This window comes from Phacochoerus africanus, chromosome 3 (assembly GCF_016906955.1).
Source record: "Phacochoerus africanus isolate WHEZ1 chromosome 3, ROS_Pafr_v1, whole genome shotgun sequence".
Taxonomy (NCBI): Eukaryota; Metazoa; Chordata; class Mammalia; order Artiodactyla; family Suidae; genus Phacochoerus; species Phacochoerus africanus.
This window is the reverse complement of record NC_062546.1, coordinates 109579677-109598695: the sequence shown is the minus strand read 5'-3', so window position 1 is coordinate 109598695 and position 19019 is coordinate 109579677. Positions and strand designations below refer to the sequence as shown.

The 19019-nt window shown below is 37.3% G+C and overlaps 1 protein-coding gene across 2 annotated transcripts in view; it reads right to left on the bottom strand.

Moving 5' to 3' along the window:
• Window positions 1-19019, bottom strand: part of TENM3 (teneurin transmembrane protein 3) — a 706293-nt gene that overhangs the window by 177225 nt on the left and 510049 nt on the right. For both annotated transcript variants that reach the window (XM_047772297.1, XM_047772296.1), the window contains exon 4: window positions 5793-6030. In XM_047772297.1, coding sequence (XP_047628253.1) covers window positions 5793-6030 — 238 coding nt within the window. The remainder of the gene's footprint in view (window positions 1-5792; window positions 6031-19019) is intronic.

Genomic DNA, 19019 nt, shown 5'->3' with positions numbered 1-19019 from the left:
GAAGCACCTATCATGTGCCAGATGTGTGGCTTCCATTATTTCATTCAATACAACACCATTTTGAGTAGGTATTATTAGTACATTGGAAATTGATCTCAGATTTAGTAATTTTGGATGATTACTTAGCTAGTTTAAATGATGGATCTAGATTAAAAATTAGGTCTGTCTGATTGCAAAGCACATGCTTGTCTCATGATGCTAAACTGTGTTTCTATCCCTACTAAATCAACTAGGTTTTGTTTAGGAATATTTATTGATATTGACTCCTGAAATGACCTTCATTTTAGAGTCACAATTAGTCCACAACCTACTTTCTCATTTTGATTATTGGCATGACATCTGCTAAACAACTAAGTTGAGGCTATATAGCATTACAACTGGTTAACAGTCATCTCACATGTTTTTTGCTTTCATGTATCTTAGTAATTATCTTTGAATCTATCTCACACTTTTTTCATTTGGCCATGCTTGCAGCGCAAAGAGGTTCCCAGGCCAGGGACTGAACCCGTGCCAACCCGAGTCACAGCAATGGCAATGCCAGATCCTTAACCCACTCAGCCACCAGGGAACTCCTCCGACTTTATTTTAGAATGAGGTCTCTTTCAGCATAAGAGAATGGTTTTGGAAACCAAATTACATTGCTGCTGGAGTCGCATTGATCTTTATTCTTTGAGTACATTTAGAATAAAATTTTACCTTAGTTTAACATTTTTAGTTAATATGTGATTTACCTTTAACATTTTACATTTAAGAAATTACATTTGAACTTTTTGGGAAAAAAAAGTCATTCAATATTCTGACTTCAACATAGGCCCCATCTTGTTCTCTTGGTATTGTGAGAAGAAAATAAAAACAAACATTTTATCTATTATTCTAGGAATTACATACTTTGGAGGCTAACAAGATTTTTCTGTGAAAGGGCTGACAAAGGGTTAAATATTTACGTGTTGGCAACAGAAAGGGGAAAATTTACAGGAGTCATGCCTGTATTCAATCAATGGCTATGCTTCTACTGCCTCTTTCACATCATCTCTATGTTATTATCTATGTCTAAAATAATTTGAACTTACAAATTTAACTTTACTCTTGGGAACAGAACTAGCAGGGTCACCATATCCCTCTTTGCCTGGAGCAGCCTCCGTTTATGCCTGTCTTTCCAGGGTAACTGTTCATACTCCCCTTTCACTTTCAAATTGTTCTGGATTGATGATAAATTTATATGGTTACCATAGAACACAGGCACTGAAGTGAGACTACAACAGCTTCTGGAATCATTCTCCCCCCACTGAAACAAAAGTTTTTAAGACACAAATTGAAACAGGTCTTAAATATAAACACCTCCTTGCAAGCCCTCACACACCATGCATCCCTCTTCCTCTGTCTTCCTATACTCTTACAACTACATGCATGTATCCCCCCACAGGCCTTTTAATAAATACCATATCGTTAATATAAAATATTTCAAGACATCTGGAATCTGTTTGATTTTTATTATTCATTAGTAGGTAATTTTAGATGAGTTTATAGGTTTAAAAAACAAAAACAAAAACAAATGGAGGAGTTCCCTGGTGGCCCAGTGGGTAAAGGATCTGGCATTGTCACTGCTGTGGCTTGGTTTGGCTCCCAGCCTAGGAATCTCTGCATGTCATGAGCATGGGCAAAATAATAAAATAAAATAAAATAAAATAAAATAAAATAAAATAAAATAAAATAAAATAAAATAAAGGGCGATAGTGAGACTCTCAAATATTAAGAATTTCTTAGCCGAGGCCCAGGTCCCATATTGAAATTTATGTTCAGTAACCTTAGCTTCTTCATCTTTGCCTCTCTTAACAGTAGTCTGTGACTTTCTTTTTTCCCATGGGTGCCCCTGAGTTTTCTCAAACTACCTTTAACAAAAGGATATGGCATCAGTCAGTAAACCTACGTCCGTGGGTTATCTTCCCAGGGATATTTAAAGCTCTACCTTTAATTATGGAGGATCTTACTACTTACTGCCTTGCTAAAGGAAGCTGGTTATCGGCACACAGGTACAATTATACAGAGGGAGGTACAATTTTTCAACTGGCAAAGCTTTCCTCTGGTATTGGAAGGCCATGACATGTAGTTTGCTGCCTAGACTTCTAATAGGCAGGGTTGACTTAGATCTGATAGTCTTGCCTTTCCTTTAGAATCTCTTGAAGATAAAAGAAGGGGAAAAAAGGAGACTATCTTAATTTAGTAAATCATACTTCTGTTTAGGCATTGTTTTTTAAGATGTAGCAATTGATCTCACATTAACACAGCCCAAGACATCTCAATATTTAAAAATGCAATAATAAAAAGGTAATTTAATATGCAATTTCATACATTAATAATTAGCAAAGCATTACTGAACTACAAGGTAAAAAGCTATGGGAACATAACAAATTGAACTATCAATGCCAAAGAAGACTTCATAATAAAACACGACTTTAATAAATCTTTTATTAAATAGCTACACATGAACCACTTGGTTAACATCTAATAGGTAACTACTAAGCTACTTAATTCACATATATAAATGAGGAACTTGCAGGCGATTAACTTTACAATTGCTGAAGGTCAGGCTTCCCAATGAGTCTATACTGCACCTTTAAGTGCTGATGCTGTCCCAGGTCAAGTGCAAGCTTTTCTTCAGCTGCTCTATATTCTGGTAGCAGCTATTATTATGCACTGAAGCAGCTGAAGTATAAAATAAACAAAGGATGAGCTATAGGCTATCAGATGCCCTAAAAATTAATTATACAAAGGACAAGAAACAGTGAGCTCAAAGAAAAGGAATCTTAAGAAAAATTCTAAGCCAAGTACTGGTGTTCTGTGTAATCCCTGATGGTGATTTTTTTGGAGACAATGAGATAGTAAGAATTGCTTCTAAACTATAAATGCCTTTTTGGATCTTGATGTGACTCCAGATCTGAAACTCACTGGAGATGGCAGATCAGAACTACTCTGTTGAGTAGAAATTTCCAGTACACAATAATATCGATTGTCTCCAGCGGCAGCAAATGTTAAACTCATTAGAGAAAGGAGATAAACACTTTTATAGAAGCAAGAAACTGCTGGTGGGAAAAAAAGCTTTTTTTTTTTTTTTTTTGTCTTTTGTCTTTTTGTTGTTGCTATTTCTTGGGCGGCTCCCGCAGCATATGGAGGTTCCCAGGCTAGGGGTTGAATCGGAGCTGTAGCCACCGGCCTACGCCAGAGCCACAGCAACGTGGGATCCGAGCCGCGTCTGCAACCTACACCACAGCTCACGGCAATGCCGGATCCTTAACCCACTGAGGAAGGGCAGGGACCGAACCCGCAACCTCATGGTTCCTAGTCGGATTCGTTAACCACTGCGCCACGACGGGAACTCCAAAAAGCTTTTTAATAAATCAAAATGAAAGCTACAATGAAGACAGGACAAGTCTTTTATGTCTTCTGTACTGAGTTGATATACAAATTACTGAGATTTTCATGGATTATTACATGTCACTTGTAACCAACTATTATGGTGTATACTGGAAGAAGAAAATGGAGGAGATAGGAGAAAAAAACAGAGATTCTTATCTGTATGTAACTGAATTTCATACTTCATAGCTTATATCCTTTAAATGAGTTTCAGAAAAGCAGGAATGAGGAAGATGAGTCTATGTATAAATAACAATAATTGCCAAGGATGAAATTCTACACTAGATTAAAAAAATAAAGGCAGACACAAGTCTGGATGAAGTTGTTAATGTAGTTGAAACTGAGACTGAAAATCATACCCAATAGGGAACCTTAACTAAAAAAGGAAAAAATCAATGATAAATAAGTCTGGTTCTTCACCTCAAGAGTTTCAACCAAGTGAGACTATTAAAGAAACCACAGTAGCACTACGTCAGTGCAGTGTGAAATTTTCACACCACTGCCTAGGTTGATTCACTGAGCACCTGCAAGTTGAAATGCCCATTCTTTTCATTAGTAATATTACAAGATCAGAACATTGGAAAAGGAGAAGATAACAAAACTACACTACAGATTAAAAAATGTTTGCATGATAGGGAGTTCCCGTTGTGGCACAGCAGAAACGAATCTGACTAGGAACCACGAGGTTGTAGGTTCAATCCCTGTCCTCGTTCAGTGGGTTAAGGATCTGGCGTTGCTGTGGCTCTGGCACAGGCAGGAGGTTACAGCTCCGATTTGACCCCTAGCCTGGCAACCTCCATGTGCCATGGGTGCGGCCCTAAAAAATAGACACAGACAAAAAGAAAAGAAAAGAAAAAAAAAGTTTGCATGATTGACAATTTTTAGAGTTATTATAGTTTCTAGATATGGGTGAGATAATATCACCTCGTAGATTTCCTTTCTAAGTCAATGCATAAAAGTATAAAATGTAATTCCACTGATGGTTCACTAATGGTATTGCTTTGAAATGGAATTTCAAATGGCATGGCTTTGACATCGCCCTGAGAGTGATTTCTTATAGGTCTGAATTTCAAGAAATCAGGTACAATTTCATCCACATCTACCGTGGGTTGTCCTCTAAACAGCCACAGTCTTTCCCACCAACAAAAATTCCTTAGTATATAATATGAGAAATAACAACAACACATGTTACCTTGCCCCCTAATTATTCCAAATATCTGCAGTGTAAGATAAGACATGGCTTCAAGGATCACCAGCTTTCCTATCAACAGTTTGTGAGGCTTTTGTGCTAACTACCACATCCACCCCCACCCCGAATTAAACACATTTCTGATGACCTAACTTGGCACAGTTCATAAATATCAAAATATTTATTGTCAACTACCGTGCAATTATCTATATTCAGTTTGATGACTCAACTGAAAAGTTACTTTTCACCTAATAAATTATTTCCTAAAAGACAATAGTGAATCAGTGTTGATTAGTTGTTCAGGGTGTGCTAATTAATTACACTGGGTAAATTTAGCTCTGTGCTAATAACCTCAGGAAGAAAAACTGTGTTCATGACTCTGCCTTTAAGTGAAGAAATTTGCTGTTTGCCTACTTCTAATTTCTCCCAGAAGAGTGTTCAGTGATACAAAATAAACCATAAAACCCAACTACTCTTGGCTGACACTGTAGATAAAAAGACAAGGGTTCTTTGGACACTTGTTCTTAGGTCAAGAGTAAAAGAAAAGACAGAAAATTTTCTTTTTCCTGATTTTTTTAGGGCTGCACCTGTGACACATGGAAGTTCCCAGACTAGGTGTCTAATCGGAGCTATAGACACCGGCCTACACCACAGCCGTGGCAATTCGGGATCCAAGCTGCGTCTTTGACCTATACCACAGCTCAGGCAATGGCGGATCCTTAACCCACTGAGCGAGGCGAGGGATTGAACCCTCATCCTCATGGATACTAGTAGAATTCATTACTGCTGACCCACGATGGGAACTCCTGACAGAAAGATTTTTGATTGCTGACAATGACAGTGAGGACTTCCTGCTAGTTCATTCTCAGGGCAGAACTGGTTTAGATCATGCAATTAATAGCCAAAACAGAAGCAAAACAAACAAACAAAAAAACTGGATGGGAAAGTTTATTGGTCCAGCAACCAAAAGAGGACCGATAATCTGAAACTGTTTTTAGAGAAGACAAAACAGAGGGTATATAAGAATGGCAAATCTCCCTTGATGAGGAAAAGGTTGGACTAGTTTACGGTTCAATTTGAGATGTTACGAAAGCATAGTTTGTTGACTACTGTGAGGTATGCCTTCTCTGCACAGGTACACTGCGTGGTCCTAGCAATCAAATGTTCTGCAAGTCACCCATTCAGGACTCACCTGCTTTCCAGTGGTACATTACTGCCAAGGACCCAGCTGTCCTGCAGCTGGACGGACTCGGGTGTGGTTTGCAGCTCGGCGGGCAAAGCAGCCGGCGGGGCCGGACTCTGGTTCCTTCTATTGGTCAGGGAGTTTCTATTCAGAGAAGTGATGGATGGATGCTGCTGTGCAGGGTGCTGCTTATGGGAGGGTGGCAAAGGCTGCAGGGTGGACTGGCCTTGGTTGTTTGCAGGTTGCTCTGAAAAAAGAAAAGGAAACTCATTATATCTATACGTATGTGCACATACACGTCCATACACACTACCAATTTCTTGGGGATCCACTGCAGATGAATTAGAATTAAAAACTGCATATAAATCCATAACCTAATACATTTGCATATTATTCTATTAAGCGGGTGTTCAGTGACATTCTCTAAGAGCAAGTTTACCCTTGATACACAAAGTTCTAATTAATATACAACAGATGGTAAAACTGCTTTTGGTTTTAATTTGTTTCAGATTTTTTTTTTCATCTGGTTTTATTAACACCTACAGAAAACAGCATCTGACAGCTCCCCTAATGTGCCTTTAGATTTCAGCTTTTTTTTAACAAACCAACCCTGAAATTAAATGGGTAATTTCAGTAGAACACAAAGGTTCTGGAAATGCATATAATCCCTATAATTATTTAATGGAGTTTTTTTAAGCTTTATTTAACTGCAATAAATTATTACAAGCTAGTTGCTAAACAGCAGTAGACTACTCTAGTTTAGTGCATTTCAAATAAGGCAGATCTGCACTATGATCTACTAATAGACGCTAAGTATTCTTTAGCAGAAGGTCACTCTGTGAAGCAGATGTTGTTTCATGGATATTTAACAGACTGAATCACATCTGATTACAACGTCAGAAGACTCATATACTTAATGACCGTTACATCCATTAGAACACACACAGAACAGATTTTCCAATTTCACAGTATGCAGTACCACTACATTTTGGAGTAAGTCATAGGTGACCAGAGCGACTCATGCCACAATGTCCATGGTATGAATATCCTGTTCTAAACCTGAACTGAAAAGGATCCAGTAACTTCAAGACAAAAACACAATAGTAGCCTATAACCAGGAAAACCTTCCCTAAAGCTCATAAGTCAAAAGTTAAAATACACAAATGGGAACATCTGAGACCCACTTCTCAATCTCATTACCTAGCTTTGGACATGCTAGAATTCACAGCTACTACATTTTAGCAAACAGACAGATGATTCCTTAATTTAATGCTAAACTCATTATGGTTCCACGCACATAAGATGTCAATTTTTGACTAAATGCAGTTCAAAGTGCAATATAATTTTAAAGTGATGTATTAAATCATGCTATTAATATAAATACACATATTAAAAGAGAATAGGAAACACGGGGACGATCTTTCATCTACAATGTGAACTCCAGCAGTGATGATTAAACCAAATAATACAGTCTAGCACTGTAATTCTGGTTGCATAAAATGAATACATGATATGTAATAGTTTGAATATATATGATCAAACCTCTGTACAGAGTACAACAATTAAAATAACTCCTTCCATAGCATATAATATCCGTAATTACTCCATGTTCCCAGTGGTCTCTAATAATCTGTATCATATCATTTAACAACTAATAATTTTTTACTCTTGAAACACGGGATAAAGATACGTCTAAATACATGAAACAGAGCTGCCTCCTTGCACAGTCTCTATACTTGAAGATCCCGCATACTAGAAACTACAGAAATCTTACTTGGTCCATTCTTTTTGGGGTGCACGGAAAATTATGTGTGCCTAAATCTAAGTTAAATTGAAATTAGCTTTGAAGGAATGGCAGGGTTAAAATAGCACATACAGTTTTAATTGTGTGAGAAAAAAGAAACGAACGGTTTAAAATTCATGGAAGATTTATTATTCAGGTATCAAATAACTAATTAGCCTTGTTGTCCCTAGCATCAGTGCATATGCTTAGAAACTCTAGAGACGGCTTTAAGGAACATTTCAAGAAGCTTGCTTATAGGGTGATATAATAAGGTGCAGTAATGAGCACCTAGACTAGGCTGGCCTCCTAACACAGAGAAAAAAAGAGACAAATTTCAAAAGGAAAAGTATTAAGATGGTGTCTAAAAAGAGGCAGATGAATGGAGCAGATGACTCCATGTTTTTAAGCACAGCTCCATGAAAGAATGGTATTATATGAGGTGTGACATAAAATATTACAAATTAGATATTATACTATGTTGAGGGACGCGCAGGGTAGTAGAAATCAGAACACCAGATTTAATTCCTGATTCTGTCAAGCATCATGATAGTGAATGAGCCTCCATTTCCTCATCTGTAGTGTGGGAAATAAGACTGTCCCATCTAGAGGGAGTTTCCATTGTGGCTCAGCAGAAAGAATCTAACTAGTATCCATGAGGATGGGGGTTTGATTCCTTGCCTCACTCAGTGGGTTGGGGATCCAGTTGCTATGAGCTGTGGTGTAGGTTGCAGATGTGGCTTGGACCCCACATTACTATGGCTGTGGTGTAGGCCAGCAGCTGTAGCACCAGTCTGACTCCTAGCCTGGGAACTTCCATATGCTGGAGGTGTGGCTCTAAAAAGCAAAAAAAAAAAAAAAAAAAAGATTGTTTCATCCAGGAATTAGCACAATCTAAAGATTCAATGAAATGCACTCATTCATTCATTTATTCAGACACTTATTCAATCCACAGATTTATCAAGCTTCTATGTTCCAAAGATCTGCTGAGTCAGTAACAAATACATGCACTGCATAAATGGGAAAGTATCATAAATATTAAAACTGTTATTGAAAAATTAAATAATTTTAAGATCTATCATCATCACATTTCAATATGTTGAACTGTTGAATTTAAGCCCTACTACACAAAGCAATCTACAGATTCAATGCAATACCTATCAAATTACCCACGACATTTTTCACAGCACTAGAACAAACAATCCAAAAATTTATATGGAACCACAGAAGACCAAAGCAATTCTGAAGAACAAAAACCAAGCAGGAGGCATAACTCTCCCAAACTTCAGGCAATATTACAAAGCCACAATAATCAAGTCAGTGTGGTACTGGTACCAAAACAGACAGACAAAACAATGGAATAGAGTAGAGAAACCAGAAATAAACCCAGACACCTATGGTCAATTAATCTTTGACAAAGGAGGCAAGAACATAAAATGGGAAAGTCTTTTCAGCAAGTATTGCTGGGAAACCTGAATAGCTGCAGGCAAATCAATGAAACTAGAACACACCCTCATATCATGCACAAAAATAAACTCAAAATGGCTTAAAGACTTAAATATAAGACAAGACACCATCAAACTCCTGAAAGAGAATATAGGCAAAACATTCTCTGTCATCAACCTTACAAATGTTTTCTCAGGTCAGTCTCCCAAAGCAGCAGAAATAAAAGCAAAAATAAACCAATGGGACCTAACCAAACTGACAAGCTTTTGCATAGAAAAGGAAACCAAAAAGAAAACAAAAAGACAACTTACACAATGGGAGAAAATAATTTCAAATGATGCAACTGACAAGGGCTTAATCTCTAAAACATACAAACAACTTATACAACTCAACAGCAAAAAAGTCAACATGGAAAAATGTGCAAAAGACCTGAATAGACATTTCTCCAAGGAAGATATACCAGATGGCCAACAAGCACATGAAAAAATGCTCAACATCACTGATTATTAAAGAAATGCAAATCAAAAGGACCACAAGATACCACCTCACACCAGTCACAGTGGCCATCATTAATAAGTCCACAAATAACAAATGCTGGAGGGGGTGTGGAGAAAAGGGAACCCTCTTGCACTGTTGGTGGGAATGTAAGCTGGTACAACCACTATGGAGAACAGTATGGAGGTACCTTAGAAAACTATACATAGAACTACCATATGACCCAGCAATCCTACTCTTGGGCATATATCTGGACAAAACTTTCCTTGAAAAAGACACATGCACCAGCATGTTCATTGCAGCGCTATTCACTATAGCCAAGACATGAAAACAACCCAAGTGTCCATCGACAGATGATTGGATTAGGAAGATGTGGTATATATACTCAATAGAATACTACTCAGCTATAAAAAAGAACAAAATAATGCCATTTGCAGCAACATGGATGGAACTAGACACTCTCATACTGAGTGAAGTCAGAAAGAGAAAGACGAATACCATATGATATCACTTATATATGGAATCTAACATATGGCACAAATGAACCTTTCCACAGAAAAGAAAATCATGGACTTGGAGAATAGACTTGTGGTTGCCAAGGGGAAGGGGGAGGGAATGGGATGAATTGGGAATTTGGGGTTAATAGATGCAGAATATTGCCTTTGGAATGGATTAGCAATGAGATCCTGCTGTGTAGCACTGGGAACTTTATCTGGTCACTTATGATGGAGCATGAAAATGTGAGAAAAAAAGAATGAATACATGTATGTGTAACTGGGTCACCATGCTGTATAGTAGAAAATGACAGAACACTGTAAACCAGCTATAATGGAAAGAAGTAAAAATCATTATATAAAAAAATTTTTTATTCATTTTTTTAATCCAAAAATTTTTTTTTGGCCATGCCTATGGCATGTAGAAGTTCCCTGGACAGGGATCAAATCTGAGCCACAGCAGTGATAACATTGGGTCCTTAGTCAGTAGCACATCAAGGAACTCCTAAAAATTTTTAAATTTTTTATTGAAGTATTATCGATTTACAATATTGTGTTAGTTTCTGGAAGATTCTTATTCTTAAAATATAAAGAGTAGGTTAAAAACTTCCATTTAAGGTTTCAAAAATAATTAGTTCTGCTGTGGCTTTCTTTGGATTCACTTATTCATTGAGCAAGTAAGTACTGGGAACTTGTAATGTGGAAGACATAATGCAATGATCCTTGTTCTTTCCAGCTGTCTGTGAGGTTATTTCAGCACACTGGGTTCTGCCTGCTGGGGCCTCTTCTGATTTGACTACCTAATCAGGAGGCTTACCAATAGAACAAATCCAGATAATGAAAGCTAAAATTTGATGGAACAGGAATTCCCGTTGTGGCGCAGCAGAAACGAATCTGACTAGGAACCATGAGGTTACAGATTCAATCCCTGGCCTCCCTCAGTGGGTTAAGGATCCAGTGATGCCGTGAGCTGTGGTGTAGGTGGCAGGCGAGGCTCAGATCACATGCTGCTGTGGCTGTGGCGTAGGCCGGCAGCTACAGATCCGATTTGACCCCTAGCCTGGGAACCTCCATATGCGGTGGGTGTAGTCCTAAAAAGACAAAAGACAAAATAAATAAATAAATAAGTAAATAAATTTGATGGAAAGGAATAAGTGCAGAGTTTGAGCAAGAGGAGAGAGACCGCCTGGCCAGAAATTTAAATTCTGCAGCTGAACAAAGAGAGGCAAAATCCAAGGATTCGGATGGTGCTCAAGGCTAATTCTATAGGATGTGAGAAGCAGCTGGAGTATGTATTTATCTCATCTAATTTACTCAGGATAGATTATGTTTCTACAGTCTTACAAGATAAAATAAAATTTAACATAGAGAAGAAGATAGAATAAAAGAAAACAGAAGTGGGAAAGATAAGATAAAGGCAGATATGAGGCGAATGGACAAAATGCCTGCTGCCTATGCCTTTTTTTTTTTTTTTTTTTAAGTAGGATACAAAGCTGGCTCTAAATTACCTTGTGGCAAGCACAAAGAGGGAAAATGATCAGTCACATGATTGGGAGTGTTTTTAAGACCAAAACATTTACTTAAGAAAAGTTATGAGAATAAACAGAATATTCTAAGTCCTCATAGGAAGACAGTTGATCATCCAGGGAAAGTTTTACAACTGAGGTTCAAAGTGGGCACAAGGAAACAAAGAAAAGAGTTTAGACGTGGAGACCAGCACTTAGAATCTAATCCTGGCAGGCAGATCCACAAAGAACAACCAAAGCATCAACCGTAGCCTTTGCTTTAAGTTAATCCACTGATACAGGCTTTGAATGGGCTTGAGAAAAAGTTTTAGATGGGACAAGGAGACCTCACAGGCATCAATTTTGAAGTTCCCAAAACCCAGTTCTGTCGTTTTGCTTCTGGAAAACTCCAAACGGCTTTCTAGTGACAATAAAACATAACACAAACTCTAAGCATGAACATGATACACATTCAAGATAGCCCCCAAATATTTTTACGAACGTTTCCCCCATAAATCCCCCTGTGGGGGAAATTCTATCTGTGTCCTAGTTAAGTTTACTGTACCCATTGTATCCCACACACCTTTCCAGTTCTGCACAGTGGCTTCTATCGGAAAGACATTTTCCCTCCATCTTTCTATATTCAAACCCTGGGCATTTCAAGCTCTAAGAAAGATGACATCCCTTCTGCATTCTTCAAGTAGGTCAGTTCTTTCTTCTTTGCATCTTCCTAGAGTCTTTCATCTTTCTTTTCCAAGGCTCTTTTCACTTTCCCCTCTGTATTATAACTAATTTTATAGGTTTCATGTCTCTTGTTAAACTCTCTATGAAGAATTACCTATGAACCTCCAAAGACCACATGATCATATTCAACAAATATTAGTTGAATGAATGACTATTTGTGAAGAGGTCAACAAAGGGAGAGTTGAAGTGGTACCAAATGGAGCCTGTCCATAACGTATTTAATTGTAAGGTAATCTGCAAACATGTCTTATTTTCCCAACTAAATTCTCATATGCTGAAAGGCAGGGAATCTTAATGTAAAGCTCTTTGGATTTTTCAGTACCTTCATATGCTAAGCCTTGTACTTTGAAGACTCCTAAAAATACGCTGAATGATTGGTGACATTTGTGCAATAACATGACCTAGAGAGGTCATCTCATCCAGGCAGGACAGTATGTAATTTCACCCTAGGAATTGGATTTTTGGAATATTTCTTTTGAACCATGGCAGATGTTCCAATATTTAAAATCTACCTTTTAAGATATGCAGATATAGGAACGAGTCTATAAAGTACATAAGAATATGTAAAATATAAACAAACCTGTAAGACAGGAAACAATACATGAAATATATATTATAGTTTGCCAAATATAGTGTGTTTTCCTGGTATTTTAAAACAAATGATTAGAAATGCTCCAAATATTTTAGGAAAGGTGTAGGTTTTTTCAACTATTATTCTTTTTTTAAAAAAATAAAATTCTTGGCAATATACTTACCAGAAACTATATATTATACCTAACTAGTGCCCTTTCTTTCAGCCTACCTTTCTTTGTTCAAGTCCCTACTGCTCATGTAACTGTTAGGCTTTCATGACAGCCTAATAGTTGCTTATTTTTATTTGATAAACTGAATGCAAATGATAGCAGATTATTTGTTCAGATTTATGTTATATTAACAAATATTAGACTAAATAATATTTGATGTTGCTCATTTTTCTCAGCTCTTTGCCACCAAAGAACTCAGCTCCTTTAAGAACATCGAAGCCCGTCCCATTAAACCTACCAGAACGGAGTAAGAGCCTGGATCACCGCATACACAGTAAGATGTGCTGACCGTTAGAGTTTAAAAGCTGTTTGATAATGGAGTAGACTCCAGTTTAATCAATGTATAAAACCCAATTCCAAGCAAATGTAAGGTATATTAACTGAGCTCTCTGGGAGTTGAGGGGAAGAAACTCTTGACAACTTTCCTGCATTGAGAATCTGCGGTAGGAACTAGTGATGTGGAGGGGGCCATAGAGACAAACGACAATAAATTCAGGATCTTTATTTTTCATGGGATACTTATTTTCAGTGGGATATATATACTTTTTTTCCAGTGGGATATATATACATATATATTTATAAAAGAAAAAAAATATATTTTTTCTCTTTCAGCTGCGCCCATGGCATACGGAAAGTCCCACGTTAGGGATCAAATCTGAGCTGCAGCTGCGACCTTTACCACTGCTGTGGCAATTCTGGATCCTTAACCCACTGCTGGGGGATGAGGATGGAACCCGGGACGCTGCAGAGACAATGCCAGATCCTTATCCCACTGCCCCATAGTGGGAACTCCTTTCAGTAGGATATTTTCTAGAAGTTACGTGTTTCTCTGCGCTTCATTTATTTTATAGTGTGTATTTAAAGAAATCTAAAACCCACAGTGCCTGACATATAATAAGGGTGAAAAGACAACTTACTAATGGTAGGGAAGAAACAACCAGTTTCAAGGCAAAATATCATGAGGAAAGACAAAGTAACTGAAGAGCCCTGTGGGTAACTAATACCATTATCACAAGAAGCAGAAACACGCTATCCAGTATGTCTGAAGAGGAAATATTTTTTCCTTTAACAGGCAACAAGACAAGAATCAGAAATGTCATAGGGATCACAATAAACTACTGTCTTGGCAGTTCTCAGAGAAGAGGGAATCTGATCTCATAGTCATGAAGTTCAGCTGAGTCTCTTTTCCCATCTAGTATGGCCAGAGAATCATGCCAGGAGTTAAATTTAAAAAAAAAAAAAAAAGGAACATCTCTTTTTTAAAAACAAAAAACCTATCTGGGAATATCTGCGGGTCTGATTTTTTTTTTTTTTTTTTTGTAAATTAAAAGCCACTACAGGCAGCTTCCAGACTGTGAGGTGCAATTCAGCGGAGGAGCTCTCTCTCTCTCTCCTTTACAGCCTTGGGCTGTGGTCTTTGGGGAGCAGAGTGGAAATGGACTTTCAAACGGGAAAGCTGGGAGAGAAAATAATAGCTGCTGGGAGATACAAATCTCTTTGTGGGAGGGTATGTCCACATTTGTACCTGTGCCTCTGCCTAGGTGGGAGGGACTGAAAGATGAGTGTGAGAGGAGAGGTGATGGGGAGACAGGGGCAGGCACTTACTTTGAGCAGCTAGTCCTGAGGCTTTGTCCCACCCCGTCCTGTCCTTTCCTATTTATTCTGTCCTCTTTCTTCCTCCCCTGCAGCTCAGCTGTGGGCTGGCTGTAACTGTCCCCAGGGAAGAAACACTCTATTTTGGAAGGGAGATAGAAGCTAGAGGCTGAGAGCTGGGCTGCTTTAAAATAACTGTTTGCAGTTTGAGTCCAGTCTGCTAACAACAGACAAATGGTTGATGGAGAATGGAGGGACAGACAGAGGGAGGTGGAGTGAGGAGGAAGGGGGAGATGAAAGAGAGGGGATGAGGCTGGGGGGTGGGGGAGAAACACGAAGACAGAAACACTTTTACCTTGACCAAACTAATAGAGAACTGGAGACACATCTTCCTCCTATGGCTTGAGTACTCTTGGGTACCAAAGACAGCAAGTTGAATAAATGAATAAACTCTGTTTTAGGCCCTCCAAGACTGTACAGTAAGATACACAGACCGTGTTGAACTAGATAAATATTTGGAAGGAGCCAAGCCCATTTACTGGGGAGTAGCAAAGTTGGGGTTAAAGCCTTTGTTTCTCTATCACAAAATTCATTCTTTCTCACTTTACTTCCTGGCTGTATCCTTACCTTCTTCCCACCTGCCTCAAACAAAACCAAAGTTTTCTTCCAAACTGATCTCTTTCTTCAAACAGGTGTCCAAAATAAAACACATGGCCTGGACCCTTAAAACGCTATACCCTCAGTCTTAAGAGTAGACTTGAAAACTTTCTCATCGCAGAAAGAACAATAAGGAATCTTGCTGTGCTGTCTTGAGCCTGGGTGGGGAAGAAAACAACTTCTAAAAATGTCAACCAGCAGCCTGGGCTTCTCTAGAGTTGGAGTATCAAGGTTGATACTTTTACTATCTATATATTCAATATTCTGTGATGATCCTTGTGGGCACAGAAACTGAAAGAGAATGGATATGTGTACATGTATGACTGAATCACTTTGTTGTACAGCAGAAATTATCACAACTTTGTAAACCAACTATACTTCAATAAACTTAAATAAACAAAACCAAACCAAAACAGAAAACATAGTTTGGGACCCCAAGCTAAGAAAGTACCATTAAAAGCAATGCTCCCCAGCAATAATTCCTCTCTGCCACGCACCCCTCCCCCGCCCCGCCCCAGGAACACAGAAGAAGCAAACCAAAAATTCTTTAGGAGTATGCTCTCAACCCAAATCACAAGGATTTCCACAGATAAAACCCTACTTTCAATGAATTAACTGTCCAAAAATAAAAAATGTACGAGAAAATCTACCTTGAGTCAAAATCTACAGACAAAACAGCAGCAAGAAAGTGTCTCTCTGTAAACTTTAGATGATATAGCCATCAGGTAAAACTATAAGTAGGTTTAGAATGATTACAGATTTGAAAGAAATTAAGAACATAAGACACTATGAAAAAAGAGGCAGTTTCTAAAGAGGTAGAATGTGGGAGTTCCCATCGTGGCTCAGTGGTTAATGAATCCGACTAGAAACCATGAGGTTGCGGGTTCGATCCCTGGCCTTGCTCAGTGGGTTAAGGATCTGGTGTTGCCATGAGCTGTGGTGTAGGTCGCAGACATGGCTCGGATCTTGCATTGCTGTGGCTCTGGCGTAGGCCAGTGGCTACAGCTCTGATTTGACCCCTAGCCTGGAAACCTCCATATGCCACAGGAAGCGGCCCTAGAAAAGGCAAAAAGACAAAAAAATAAAATAAAATAAAAATAAAGAGTTAGAATGTGTATGCAAGCCATTGAAACTGGAAACTTACTGGGTAGCTTAAACAGAATTATTAGACATAGCTGAAGAGAGAGTACCAGTGTGTTGAAAAAGAGATCTGGGAAAATCACTCAGATGATGTTGGAAAGACCAAGAGTGCTTAAATATGAAAGAGTAATTTGAAAAAACGAATGAAAGAAAGCTCACTATACATTCAGTGGAAAGTTCCAAAAGGCAAGAATAGAGGTTTTTTTGGGAAACAGCTTTCCACCATACCTATGGCTGTCAAATTATACAGAATATAAACGTACTAATCTCTTTTTCATTTCAAATGAATTATCTCTGCCATTCTTTTTTTTAATCACTGGATACCAGCTTTTTGGACTTACCATTTATTTTAAAGGCAAGTTCTCTTGAATAGAAATAACTTCCTCTTTGAAAATATTCTGGCTTCTTTAATGGCTGCTGGAAAGTACATACTTAATCTAAAATGTCCATCACTCTAACCTATTTCAGTGGGTGGAAACGCATGGCAATGGCTACCTCCTGCTTTCAATATACTTAACACTAATGATGCCACCAACATATTATCCTCTATAGAGGTCTGAGTTTTCCATAATCATTTCTTACAGAAATATATGTATAAGTTATCTATTATACATGTGTAGAAAAATGGATGAAAATACCTTTAAAATGTCTCAGTATATGCTTCAGGACATTCTTTGACCCATTTTAAAATATTTTACCTGAGAAAGTAAGCAAAAAAGGGAAGAATCTGTCCAAATCTTGACAATGAAGAATTGTTGACATACAATCAATAAAGACTTTTCTCTCCTCTCTGCTTTCCTAATGGGCATTTGATTTTAGTGCAATTAAATTTTATTGACTTTAAATGGAGTATATGATATGATATAAAGTACATATTTGTAATATGGATAAGAACAGGCTGAAAGGAAACTAAAAGCTATTCCTATGTGATAAATACAAAGAACAAGAAAAGCAAGCTGAATATTCCAAATAATGTAGAATTTGCTATGCTTTTTAGATAACATATTCTTTATCACAAAGAAAATGTCTGGTATAGAATAAAAAGTACTAGAAAAGGAAAGAGGAGACACAGGGTTGAGTACTTGCATTTTTAACTAACTAAAGGTAACCACATAGAAATCAACTAACTTGTGAGCCTCAGTTTTTCTCTTCTGTCAAAGAATGGGGGTGTTGAGGTGGTAGAGTGAGATTATGGAATGATTTTGAAAGTTTTTTAGCTTTAAAATTCTATTTCAGGTCCTATATGATATTTTCTTGAAACATATTAGTATATGTTACAAATATTAAAAATTTTTAAGATAAGACAACCTACTGACTGGGAGAAAATGTTTGCAAATCATACATTCAAAAAGAGGTTTAATATCCACAGTATATAAAGTAATCACATAATGCAATAACCAAAAATACCCCAAGCAATTGAATTATAAAAGTAGATAATATGAGCAGATATTTACACTTTTTATATTTGCTGAAGTTTTTATCTCTTCCAAAATTATATCTTTTTTTTTTCCCATAAGAGGATCTACTAGAAAAACACTTAGAAACTAATTAAGATGCATTCATACTACTTCAGGTGATTAGGAAACATGAGGTTGTTCAAGCTTGAGGGTGTCTCTTTTCTTGTGTCCAGATTTCTCTTGGCAAGCTTAAAGAAGACTTCCAAAACTTTTATTTCATTTTTTCAATAACATGTTCTCAGTTAAAAACATTTGACTGATATCTTTGTACAACTTCATACTCCGCAGTTGCTTATCTAGATTTTTCACCTTCAGCAACTGAAGTAAGAATTCACCATCCCATTCCTGTTAGGTCTAAGTTAGAACTATTTAAATAAAAGTGTTTTCAGAATAGAAACAGACTCACAGACTTTGGAAAACTTATGATCACCGAAGGGGAAAATGTGGGCTGGGAGTTTGAGATGGATGGACTGGGAGTTTGAGATTGGCACATGAACACTGAAGTATATGGAATGATTGGCCAAACGGGACCTGCTGTATAGCACAGAGAACTCTACCCAATATTCAGTAATAATCAATGTGGGAAAAGAATCTGAAAGAGAATGGACATGTGTACATGTATAATGAATCACTTTGTTGTACAGCAGAAATTACCACAACATTGTAAATCAACTATACTTAAATAAAAACTAAAAAAAATTTTTTTTGTTAAGATAATTTAAAAAACCTCAGCAGAGTATCTTAAGTCATACATGTAAAACACTTAAGGGACATAGTGTAAAAAAATTACTTTACCTCAGAGGTAAATATTACAAAAACTGTACTATAGTAATTCATATAAATACCTACCACATTATCTTATGTCATAAATAGTAAAACTAATATTTTTATTTTTTCAATAAACCACTCTGTGTTACCTTATGCTTCACTTAGTAACATCTTAAGGAATGTTAAGTAAAAATCATTTTATATCAAATTTAAATTTACTTCAGATTTCGACTGTTAAAATTGCTTGTGAAAACAATCATGTAAAATGCCAGAATGGAACTTTCAAACTTAAATAAAATGACTTGTTTTTGAACAGTTATAACACATTTAAATTATAACACATTTAAGTATTAC